This window comes from Cynoglossus semilaevis, chromosome 18 (genome assembly GCF_000523025.1).
Source record: "Cynoglossus semilaevis isolate Cse_v1.0 chromosome 18, Cse_v1.0, whole genome shotgun sequence".
Taxonomy (NCBI): domain Eukaryota; kingdom Metazoa; phylum Chordata; class Actinopteri; order Pleuronectiformes; family Cynoglossidae; genus Cynoglossus; species Cynoglossus semilaevis.
The window spans coordinates 296801-309271 of NC_024324.1; the positions used below are offsets into that span (position 1 = coordinate 296801).

Consider the following 12471-nt stretch of genomic DNA (forward strand, 5'->3'; position numbering starts at 1 on the left):
GTCTTGATGACATCACACATTGATGGGCCAGGGAGACATGCGATTGGACCAAACTGGACCAGAACCAGGCAGTCTGGACCAGAGTCCTGGTCTCAGCACCATCACAGACCTGAGGAGGTCCTAATGAGGCCTGGGGACAGGTCAAAGGTCACAGCGTCCTCAAATTGTTGAATCCAAACTGAATAAGGACTGGGCTATAACCTGGAGGTCAAAGGTCACAGATGGGTGCGTGGCCACGGAGACAAGCCTCTCCTTTCACACCACGACCTCCGTGACCTCCTGAAGTGAGCCGCCGCTGTCTGAGGGAACCCAGGCAGAACCAGAGTCCGCTGCTACAGGATGTCCTGAAACCAGAACCGTCCTGGACTCTGGGACCAGGAGCACTTTAGAGCCGCAGTCTGGTCCAGATCGGTTCTGAATGACTGGAGCTCACCGGCGCCACCTTTCATCCACATGTCCCACTGAAAGTGAGAGCTGTGGGATGAGTGAGGGGAGCGTGACGCTGGTGGGGGGGGGTAAAGGGGATGGGGCAAAGAGAGAGAGAGAGAGAGAGAGAGAGGGAATTACAGAGAGAACAAGTGTGTGTGTGTGTGTGTGTGTGTGTTTTTACCTCCTTTCATTCTCAGAGAAACTTCATCTGAACAGAGTCAGTGATCCAGACCAGCAGCAGCAGGAAACATGAGCCCCCCCCCCCCCCACACCCACACAACAGTACCAGTGGTAGCAGTAATACCACTGGTACTGTTGGTGAGTAACAACAGAGGTGGACATGAAGTACTAGTTTACACTATATTTTAGCAGCTACAACAGCTGTGGTCTGTGGTACTCAGAGTACATGTACTCAGAGTACATGTACTCAGAGTACATGTACATGTACTCTCTCTGAGTACATGTACTGCACCATCAGTTCTGTGATTCCTGGTTGTACCAGGTTCTTTTCTCAGATGTTAATGGTTCATAAGATGGACCCAGTGGTCAGAAGGTGGAACTGCACCTCATATCTAACAGATCATCATCTCATGTTTAATTAGCCGCGATGGTTTATGTTTTATTAGGGCCGTGTCAGGACATGTTCAGACGTCATGGTCTCAGAGTCAGACAGGAAGAGGGCGCTGTTCAGAATAGAATATATTTTATTAGCAGTTTCTCTGTGAACAGACAATCATTTGTCTTTACTTTTTAATGTTTGCACAGTAAACGATGGACTGTATGAGCACCTGAACACAGATCTGAGATCAGGGTTAGGGTTATAGAGCTGCAGGGGGGGGGGGGGGGCAGTGAGACAGGAGGACAGTGGGACAGATGGACAGTGAGACGGATGAACAGTGCGACAGGAGGACAGTGAGACAGATGGAGAGTGAGATGGATGGACAGTGAGACAGGAGGACAGTGGGACAGATGGACAGTGAGACGGATGGACAGTGAGACAAGAGAACAGTGAGACAGATGGACAGTGAGACGGATGGACAGTGAGACAAGAGAACAGTGAGACAGATGGACAGTGAGACAGGAGGACAGTGGGACAGATGGACAGTGAGACGGATGGACAGTGAGACAAGAGAACAGTGAGACAGATGGACAGTGAGACGGATGAACAGTGAGACAGGAGGACAGTGAGACTGGAGGACAGTGAGACAGGAGGACAGATGGACAGTGAGACAGATGGACAGTGAGACGGATGGACAGTGAGACAAGAGAACAGTGAGACAGATGGACAGTGAGATGGATGGACAGTGAGACAGATGGACAGTGAGACGGATGGACAGTGAGACAGGAGGACAGATGGACAGTGAGACGGATGAACAGTGAGACAGGAGGACAGTGAGACTGGAGGACAGTGAGACAGGAGGACAGATGGACAGTGAGACAGATGGACAGTGAGACGGATGAACAGTGCGACAGGAGGACAGTGAGACAGATGGAGAGTGAGATGGATGGACAGTGAGACAGATGGACAGTGAGACGGATGGACAGTGAGACAAGAGAACAGTGAGACAGATGGACAGTGAGACGGATGGACAGTGAGACAAGAGAACAGTGAGACAGATGGACAGTGAGACGGATGAACAGTGAGACAGGAGGACAGTGAGACTGGAGGACAGTGAGACAGGAGGACAGATGGACAGTGAGACAGTGGGGGGTAAGACGGGGTTAAACACAGAGTTCTTTTCCTCTTTATTGGAGCTAAAGCAGCAGAGTTAAAATCAAACACAGGCTTTCAGCAGGGAGACGACGGAGAGTCAACGTTTTAGATGCAGTTCAGGTTGTTGTTGTGGTGCTGGTTGTCATGGCGATGTTATTCCACAGTGAAGGCAGCAGGTTTTGGCTCTGACATAAAAAACAAAAGAGACACATCAGAATTTAATGTTTTTATTCTCATTCACCTCGAACAAAAGTTGTTGTTACTCAACGCTGGCCCCAAAACAGAACTCTCTTTTCCCATGGTACCTGACGGCTGGGTTCAAAGTCTGGTTCTGGGGCGAGTCGTGGCCCTGGGACTGGTTAGTCTGGCCTCTAGTTTTTACTGTTCTTAGGTAAATAAACCACCAACTTTATTCGTTTGTTTTCGTGTTTTAAACGTCAACACCAGTTACCTGTGGTCGAGGTGCGTCCACAGGTCAGAGGTCACGGCCTCAAGGTCCGGCTGAAAGAAGAAAAACAGAGGACAGACGGAACATGAGCATGCTGATTGGCTGAGAGGTTGAGTGACATCACAGTGGGCGTGAACGTTACCCTGAGGTGTCGGAGTGTGGACGCTGTCGTCCACCTGGTCGTCCGTCACTTCTAAGAGGACAGAGAAGGAGAGACCACGTCATTTTCACTGGACTGAAACCAGAACTGACCCGACCCTCATGTTTCTCAAACAGTGGTTTGCGCCCATGTTCATGTCCATGGAACACATGTCCTCGGACGATGGACCTCCGTCTCCCTGGTCCTACTGACAATCTGTCCTCCTAGAACCTCCCAGAACACCCTGGAGACAGGAGCTGAGAACCTACATCTGACTAAGACCTAAACCCCAGGAGGTCCACGTGGTTCAATCACGGGTTTCCTTCAGCCACATGGACAGGAAGTGGAGGTCTGAGGTTGTAGAACCAGTGTACAAGTTCTGGAGAACCAAATACCAACAGTTTGGGTCTGAATGGTGGTCTCTGGACCCACTGACAGAAACCCTAACCCCAACCTAAAGGTCCCTCCTACCCCAGGGCGTCTCCTACCTTCAGAAGTGGTCTGGTCACTGTTTGTCTCGGTCTCGTCGTGGCCGTCTGAACCCTCCGCACCATCGGCCTCGCTGCTTGGGTCCTGGGTTCCGACCTCGCTGCTCAAACTGTCAGGGGCGTTGCCTTCACTACTTGGATCATCATTGTCATCGACCTCGCTGCTCTGGTCCTCGGCACCATCGACCTTGCTGCTCTGGTCCTTGGAACCATCGGACTCGCTGCTCTGGTCCTTGGCACCACTGACCTCGCTGCTCTGGTCCTTGCTGTCGGCCTCGCTGCTCTGGTCCTCGGCACCGTCGCCCTCGCTGCTCTGGTCCTTGGAGCCATCGGCCTCGCTGCTCTGGTCCTTGGAGCCATCGGCCTCGCTGCTCTGGTCCTTGGAACCATCCCCCTCGCTGCTCTGGTCCTTGGCACCACTGACCTCGCTGCTCTGGTCCTTGGAGCCATCGGCCTCGCTGCTCTGGTCCTGGGCACGGGCAACCTCGCTGCTCTGGTCCTCGGCACCATCGACATTGCTGCTCTGGTCCTTGGAACCATCGGCCTCGCTGCTCTGGTCCTCGGCACCATCGACATTGCTGCTCTGGTCCTTGGAACCATCGACCTCGCTGCTCTGGTCCTTGCTGTCGGCCTCGCTGCTCTGGTCCTGGGCACGGGCAACCTCGCTGCTCTGGTCCTCGGCACCATCGACCTTGCTGCTCTGGTCCTTGGAACCATCGACCTCGCTGCTCTGGTCCTTGGCACCATCGATATCGCTGCTCTGGTCCTTGGCACCATCGATATCGCTGCTCTGGTCCTTGGCACCACTGACCTCGCTGCTCTGGTCCTTGCTGTCGTCCTCGCTGCTCTGGTCCTCGGCACCGTCGCCCTCGCTGCTCTGGTCCTTGGAACCATCAACCTCGCTGCTCTGGTCCTCGGCACCATCGACATTGCTGCTCTGGTCCTTGGAACCATCGGACTCGCTGCTCTGGTCCTTGGCACCGTCGACCCCGCTGCTCTCGTCCTTGTCGTCGGCCTCGCTGCTCTGGTCCTTGCTGTCGGCCTCGCTGCTCTGGTCCTGGGCACGGGCAACCTCGCTGCTCTGGTCCTTGGAACCATCCCCCTCGCTGCTCTGGTCCTTGGAACCATCGGCCTCGCTGCTCTGGTCCTTGCTGTCGTCCTCGCTGCTCTGGTCCTTGCTGTCGTCCTCGCTGCTCTGGTCCTCGGCACCATCGACCTTGCTGCTCTGGTCCTTGGAACCATCCCCCTCGCTGCTCTGGTCCTTGGAACCATCGACCTCGCTGCTCTGGTCCTTGGAACCATCGGCCTCGCTGCTCTGGTCCTCGGCACCATCAACGTCGCTGCTCTGGTCCTTGGAACCATCGGACTCGCTGCTCTGGTCCTTGGCACCACTGACCTCGCTGCTCTGGTCCTTGGAGCCATCGGCCTCGCTGCTCTGGTCCTTGGAGCCATCGGCCTCGCTGCTCTGGTCCTGGGCACGGGCAACCTCGCTGCTCTGGTCCTTGCTGTCGTCCTCGCTGCTCTGGTCCTTGCTGTCGTCCTCGCTGCTCTGGTCCTCGGCACCGTCGCCCTCGCTGCTCTGGTCCTTGGCACCATCGATATCGCTGCTCTGGTCCTTGGCACCATCGGCTTCGTTGCTGTGATTCTCGACTCCGCCCGCCTCAGTACTCTGGGCTTCAACACCCTCACCTCCTGTGGCCTCACTGCTGTGATCCTGGCTGCCAGAGGTGGCGTCGGTGCTCCCTTGGTTGTCAGTGTTCGGACTGTCGGACGTTGAAGCCGCAGCAGCATTCCCAGAATCTAAAGGAAGAATGTCAGTGTGAAGAGTGACTGTGGAACAAGCTGTGGTTGACGCACGGGTTCAAGACCCAGGACAAGAGTCCTCCATGTCCCCCCCTCCCCCCACTGTGGTCTGATGTCCCTGAGTCTCTGATAGTCCTGGTAAACCATTCGTCTGGACTGTGGCATTCAGTGGTCAACTGGTCAGGGGTCAGGGATTGCAACAGAGTCCACAAACCTCCCAACATCTGTAGACCACCACCTGGACAGTACTTTTATTCATGTAGACAGGGACCAGGGGAAGGTTAGGGGTCCACTGGTCCACCTGTTGGACTAGTGCTGAAGTCTAGGCTCAGATGTTTGAAGGAGGTTTTGAAGGTGACCACTAGGTGGACCACATGACATCTGGATCTAGGTCATTGTTGGGTACCGGACTGCTGGTTAGGGTTAGGTGACCAAAAAGTACCGTTCAAGGAGAGCTAGTAGAACCGATTCATACTAACGTTGAGAGTCGTCTGGTCCTGCCATGGCTGCAGAGTCTGGAGAGTCTGGAGATCCTGGAGAGTCTGGAGAGTCTGGAGAGTGAGTCTGGAGAGTCTGGAGATCCTGGAGAGTCTGGAGAGTCTGGGGAGTCTGGAGAGTCTGGAGATCCTGGAGAGTCTGGAGAGTCTGGAAACACAGAACCCTGGTTTTCATGACTGACAGAGAACCACTGGTAAGAAGAACCAGACATGTCTATTGTTGTGACCAGGTTCAAAGTGGACCATGGGACCAACCAGAGGTCTTTTACAGCTCTATCATGTGTTAGCATGTAGCTTAGCACTGGACAGTGATCAGTCATTAATGATGATGATGATGATGATGATGATGATGTCATGTTTACCTGGAACTGGAGCTGATGTGGAAATAGCGAGAAGAGCCAGGAGGAGGAACAAGACACACCTGTGGGAAACACACACACACACACACACACACTGATTTGACTGTTGCTCTTTTGTGTGATGTTTTGCATCAAAGATGAGACGCACGAGGCATCGTCTGTAAACAGAGAGGAGGAGGAGAAGAAGGAGAAGGAGGAGAAGAGAAGCTCTGACCGTTGACACTCAGACTCATTTCCATGGATTATACAAAGTAAAAGCCTGTGATAACGATGACATCACAACCACGAGCGCACACAGATGTACGTGTATATATACATTTACATATATAATATGTGTGTGTGTGTGTTGGACGCTGCAGCAGTGACCAGTCAGGTGTGTCCAGGGTCAGGTGACTGCAGCCTGCGAAGGGTTAAAGACTGAGATTCTTTGTTTGAAGTCGAGACAGAGAATCTTTTCTGGTCAGACATAACGAAAGTCAAAAAGATCTGAGACAGAAAAAGTTCAAATCCCACATTTCCTCCGTCACTGGTTAAATGTTCACTTTTAAACCATATAAAGAAACAAAGTGAGATTAAAATGTGTCTTAAAATAAATAAGATGATCATTTGGACAACAGGAAACTCACCGTGGCAGCATGGTGGCGCTCTCAGCAGGTCACCTTCACTCCAAACAAACTTCTGACTTTGTTGAATGTGAAGTTCTGAGGAAACGTCTCCTCCTCCTCCTCCTCTGAAAAGCTCTGATTCACTGGGCCGGCAGCTGAGCTGGGGCTCCTCTTCTCCTCTTCTCCTCTTCTCCTCCTCCTCTCTGTGGCCGAGGCCTGAGTCTGGAAGGAAACGAGAGCAGAGAGACGTTAGGATGAAAAGAAGTCTCCATTTCAAAGAGGACGCTGCCTCCACACAAACACTCTTCTCTGATAATCAATCAGCGACAACACACACACACACACACACATTACTGTCACCAATAGAACAGAACAGAACAAACAGTCTTTATTGTCATTGTAACACGGGTACAACCACACTGAGGATTCTCCTACAGAGCCACTGTGATGGTGATGATGTCAAATATATATACATATATACACACATATACACAAATATACATATAAATATACATATATACACACATGTATATATACACATATATACATGTGTATATATATGTATATGTATATATACGCATATATATACACACATATGTATATATACACATATATACACACACATATGTATATATACACATATATACACACACGAATATACACACACATGTATATATACACATATATACACACACAGATGTATATATACACATATATACACACACAGATGTATATATACACATATATACACACATGTATATATACACATATATACACACACGAATATACACACACATGTATATATACACATATATGCATGTATATATATATGTATATGAATATATACACATATATACACACATATGTATATATACACATATATACACACACAGATGTATATATACACATATATACACACACGAATATACACACACATGTATATATACACATATATGCATGTATATATATGTATATGAATATATACACATATATACACACATATGTATATATACACATATATATGTGTATATATGTATATACACATATGTATACACATACATATATATAGGCTACGGAAATATATACAGAAAAACAACCTGTTGATGTGACCAGTCTACTACACTGACAGTTTACTAAGATCTAGCAGTACAATTACAGCTGTTATAGTCAACATCTGAAGCTCTGTACCAGCTAACGTTAGCTTTAGCGTCTGTACCAGGACTGTTGTAGCTAACGTTAGCTTTAGCGTCTGTACCAGGACTGTTGTAGCTAACGTTAGCTTTAGCGTCTGTACCAGGACTGTTGTAGCTAACGTTAGCTTTAGCGTCTGTACCAGGACTGTTGTAGCTAACGTTAGCTCTGGTGTCTGGACCAGGACTGACTGAGGTGGGGGGTGGGGGCTGAGGTGGGGGTCACAGCTATTGATTTATTTTTTGGATTTATTCTCAGTAGATTGTTGATGATGAAACTTTTAGCAAATTGCAAAATGTCAATCAGGAAAGTCAGGACTGAAGAAGCTTCAGGGATCAGAGTTGAACACATCTTCACCAGTTGACCAGCCCAGTTGACCAGCCCAGTTGACCAGTCTAGTTGACCTCCATGTAACTGAGAACCAACACAGACATTTTGTCTTTGCCACTTTTATAGTAATACGTGTTTTTTTTGTACTGCAGTCGGAGTAGTACTCAGCTGAGAGGTTTATAAAAATACCTGCTGAAACACGGGGACATTTTCCTCTGGAGGAAACTTTATTTAAACACAAAAAACGGAAAACTTTGTGTCATTTACAGGATTGGTGCATACACGCTGAGATAAAATAGATGATTGGCTGTTAGCATGCTAACAGCAGCTAATGACTGAATCAAATACTTCTCTGACAGAAACTACAGAGTAAAACCTGTGAGGATTTGTTTGTTTATATAACAAAGAAGAAGAAGAAGAAGAAGAGAAACTCCACCTTCACACAGGTGGAGCTGCACACCTTCACACAGGTCTGAAGGTTCTGGAATCAGTGGAGGAGCACAGTCCTGACCACTGTCTGCTCAGCCAATCAGAGGAGCCGATGACCGATCAGATGGCTCGGAGTGTGTGTGTGTTTATTTTTCTTATACTTGACGGCGGCTGGTTCTGGATCTCCTCTTGGACGCACGGCTCCTCACCATAGCTTTAGGCTGGGGGATGATTGGCTGCGTCGGCAGGAGGGCGGGGCTTACTGGGACATGGACAGGACTTATTTGGAGGAGCCGGGGACTGTAGTGGACCTGGGCCGCCGGCTGAGGTTTGGCAGAACGAGATCTGGCTATTTCCTTTGTGTCTTCTCCAGAGTCACTGCTCTCATCCTCTGAAACAGGAAGTGACATCACTGACTCCAAGTCAGAAGGTTGATGGTTTTCACCTCAGTGTGTGTGTGTCTGTGTGTGTGTGTAACACATTAAGTTCTCACCATCTTCAATCTCCACACTGCTGGTTGAAGCTGCTGCAGGTTCTATAATCAATCAATCAATCAATCAATCAATCAATCAATGCAAAGGAAAATTAGGAGAGTGAAGAAACATGTTACCTGCTGCTGTCACCTGATTGGCTACTGGAACTGCAAAACGTCATCAAAATAGATGAATACATTACTGGATGAGTGAATGACTGAGTGAATGACTGAGTGAATGGATGATTGAATGACTGAGTGAATGGCTGATTGAATGACTGAGTGAATGACTGAGTGAATGGCTGATTGAATGACTGAGTGAATGACTGAGTGAATGACTGAGGGAATGACTGAGTGAATGGATGAGTGAATGATTGAGTGAATGGATGATTGAATGACTGAGTGAATGGATGAGGGAATGACTGAGTGAATGGATGATTGAATGACTGAGTGAATGGATGATTGAATGACTGAGTGAATGGATGATTGAATGACTGAGTGAATGGATGAGTGAATGATTGAGTGAATGGATGATTGAATGAATGAGTGAATGGATGAGTGAATGGATTTACCGTCTGGTGTCTCAGAACTGGAGCTGCTGATGTCTGAAACACATGATCAGTTCAAGACTCGTCAACATCTGAACACTCGCTGGACCATGTGACCATGTGACCACATGGAGGGACAGGGCCTCTGTGATTGACTCATAAACAGCAAACATGATGAAAAGTGTTGCGGATAGTAACCAGCAGATGTCAGTGTAACACAAGTGATGACTGACACGGTCACCTGATCTTTGTCTGTAGAGGGCGCTGTAATGAAATTATTTAAATGATGCAGTAGAGTTTTGTTTTTTTCTTTTAAATCCAACCCAAATGGTTACAGATACAGTGAGGGATGAACTTCAGCACCTGTTCTTGGCTCTTTTAGCACTTTTGTAACATTTGGCTGATTTTGTTTTTAGTTCCTTGCTGTTGTGTAACATTTTTAATATGTTTATACAACAAAACCCATAAATAATACAACCTTATGTCTATGATTTAGCTATTCAGGCTAACACTGATGGAGTCGTACTAACAACCTTCATCTTATAATAGATTTGATGGCACTTTTAGATATCGTTGTTGGTGCTTTGGCTAAATTGTATAATTGTACTAAGTACTATTTCTCAACCTCCAACCCACATCTGTAGTTCTGTCAGTGATGTGAAGTTCTTCTAATGTTCCTTAGTACCGTGTTCATGGGATGTGAAGGGTTAAAGTCAACACACACTTCTCTCAAGGGTAGAAATACAACTGCTGTGTTCTTACCAGGCTGGTCGGGAGAGATGGCGCTCATACTCTCTGAAAACACAAACGTCATCATGAACATCAACCAGAATTTGTTTTCTTCACTGTCTGAACTGAAGATGGCGCTCATTCTGTTCTGTTTACTGACAGTGGGGGGGTTTTCTCTACACAGAATTATTCTGAGCCTCTGACTGTGTGGATGCCTCCATATGCAGACGACACTGCGCTGACTTTAAGCCCTGAATTTTTTCAGTAAAATTCATCTCTTTATTCCTTTGTTCCTCACCTGTTGGAGCTTCATCGGACGTTGTATCTTTGTCTGAAAAGAGACGGGAAAAAAAGAGACAGTTGTGAGGCAGTTCAGAGGACAGATGACTGGGGGACAGAGAGACAGGTGCAGTTCAGAGGACAGAAAAGGGAGTTGGAACTGTAGGTGAGAGACCTTCAGGAGACAGAGAAGAAAGCAATCCAGAGGGAGGTGAGGGTGCAGACATCTGGAGACAGGTGGGACACAAGGACAAATATGTATATTCCCTCATTGTCACCTACCTGTCGATACAACGTCCATTCCGATGTCTGCAAAGACAAATAAATCTCACAAAATCAGTCAATCAATGAAACAATCAATAAATGATCACTGATCACTGATCAATGATCAATGATCAATGATCACTGATCAGTGAGTCCCAGATACTGATCTGTGTTTTGGGTCTGACCGTTAGAGTCCAGGTCTCCCTCCACCAGTAGAACGAGCAGAGACAAAACAAAGATGACATTCCTGCAAAACACACACCGACTTCAGTCAGAGGGTTTCTGTCCACAGGGGGGCGACGTTTTCATATCAGTGCACGTCCTGTCACTACCAACTCCATCCTCTTTTTAATCTTCCACTTGTGATGTAAAATATATTTTCAAACTCCCTCAGGTTCCAAACTTCTCTGACCAATCATGGGAGTCTTTAAGCTCGTTTTTACTGATCGTTAAACAAACGGTTCTGACGTATTTTTTATTGTTTGTGCTACGGCGAGCCTTGAGCGTTCACTTCTGTCTTACTTCTTTCATCTTTTTGTTTAGCATACTGCTATCTTTTAGCAGCATTTAGCTTCACGAGCTGCTCACTGTCTCTGACTCACCTGTGTGCTTTTAAAACAGCTCCTTCACAAGGCACAAACAAGTAAAGACCGTACAGCCATATTGTTGGCGTTACCAGAGAAGGGGCGGGGCTTGTGAACTACAGCAGCCAACCACCAGAGGGAAGAGATCCAGAGGTTTGGTCACAGAGGCAGACAGGACCAAACATGAGGACAGGGAAGGAGAGAAAGAGCACGTACCTGGTAAACATGATGATGATGATGATGTCACAAGAGTCCCTGATCAGCTGACAGCTAAGCGAGGATGTGCACGTGAACGAATGTGCACGTGAGTGTGTGTGCAGAGTCAGACCTTCAGCTTCAGATCAGCTCAGTGATGGTTGGCTGAGGCTGAGAGTGTCCGCCACGGGTTTTTATATCTGCCTAAATGTCACCAGGACAGACGACAAAGGACGGAGGACGGAGGAGGGGGAGGGTGTGTGTGTGTGTGTGTGTGTGTGGGTGTTTGAAGGTAAAAACACAATTCTCCCACACAGTTTTTGTATCTGCAGGGACTCTACATTTTCTTTTAATGGTTCTGTTTGTAGTGATAGTCTTTAAAGTTAATTGTTTACTAACCCTGGTTAAAAAGGGTCAGTAGGTGGAGCCCCCTGTTGAGGGAACCAGATTTTGGCACAAAGACTGTGCTTAATAAACCATTAAAATTAATTTTCTGTTGAACTGTGAGACCTTGCACTTCCCCACTGTGGGAAAGTGAACTAAAATCTCTGATTTTCTCCATGGACTTTGGTCTGAACTAAAATCTCTGGTTTTCTTTCCGAGGTTCATGCTGCTGTAAAAGGTTCTACAGAGGTCTTTGTGTCAGTGTGTCCTGACGTCCTCACAGTTCAGGGAATCCCCACTCAGACAAACCCGACTCAGGGGCCTTTAGCTGCAGCTCAGGTATCAGCAGAATCAGATCCACTTGATAGAAGCTCAACAATCAGAGCAGAACAATGACGCTTCACCTGGAACCAGACCAGGACCAGGACAAGTAACAAATACAGGAACAAGACAAAGATCAAAACCAGGTGGAAGACTTTCATCAAAATCAGGACCAGGAACATAATAAAGACCAAATGAGACCAGGACCGACACTGGGACCAGGACCAACACTAGGACCAACACTGGGACCAGGACCAACACTA

At 47.9% G+C, this 12471-nt stretch overlaps 1 protein-coding gene and 1 long non-coding RNA gene across 6 annotated transcripts; both read right to left on the bottom strand.

The window, feature by feature from the left end:
- Positions 1-2178: 2178 nt before the first annotated feature.
- On the bottom strand, positions 2179-4044 carry LOC112488491 (uncharacterized). 5 transcript variants are annotated; one of them, XR_003052583.1, is made up of 6 exons: positions 4030-4044; positions 3703-3939; positions 3219-3405; positions 2734-2784; positions 2595-2644; positions 2179-2328 (listed from the first exon to the last, which is right to left on the bottom strand). It is a non-coding gene; the product is annotated as an uncharacterized LOC112488491 (long non-coding RNA). The 5 variants fall into 5 exon arrangements; XR_003052584.1 differs by lacking the exon at positions 4030-4044 and having other exon boundaries at positions 3793-3849; positions 3880-4018; XR_003052585.1 differs by lacking the exon at positions 4030-4044 and having other exon boundaries at positions 3703-3762; positions 3823-4018.
- A 505-nt stretch (positions 4045-4549) lies between these two features.
- On the bottom strand, positions 4550-6593 carry stm (starmaker). The gene is made up of 5 exons (XM_025065325.1): positions 6504-6593; positions 5881-5939; positions 5501-5572; positions 4615-5018; positions 4550-4558 (listed from the first exon to the last, which is right to left on the bottom strand). Exons 1-5 carry the CDS (start codon positions 6512-6514, stop codon positions 4550-4552), a joined length of 555 nt encoding a protein of 184 aa, XP_024921093.1. The 5' UTR covers positions 6515-6593.
- Between the last annotated feature and the right edge of the window lie 5878 nt (positions 6594-12471).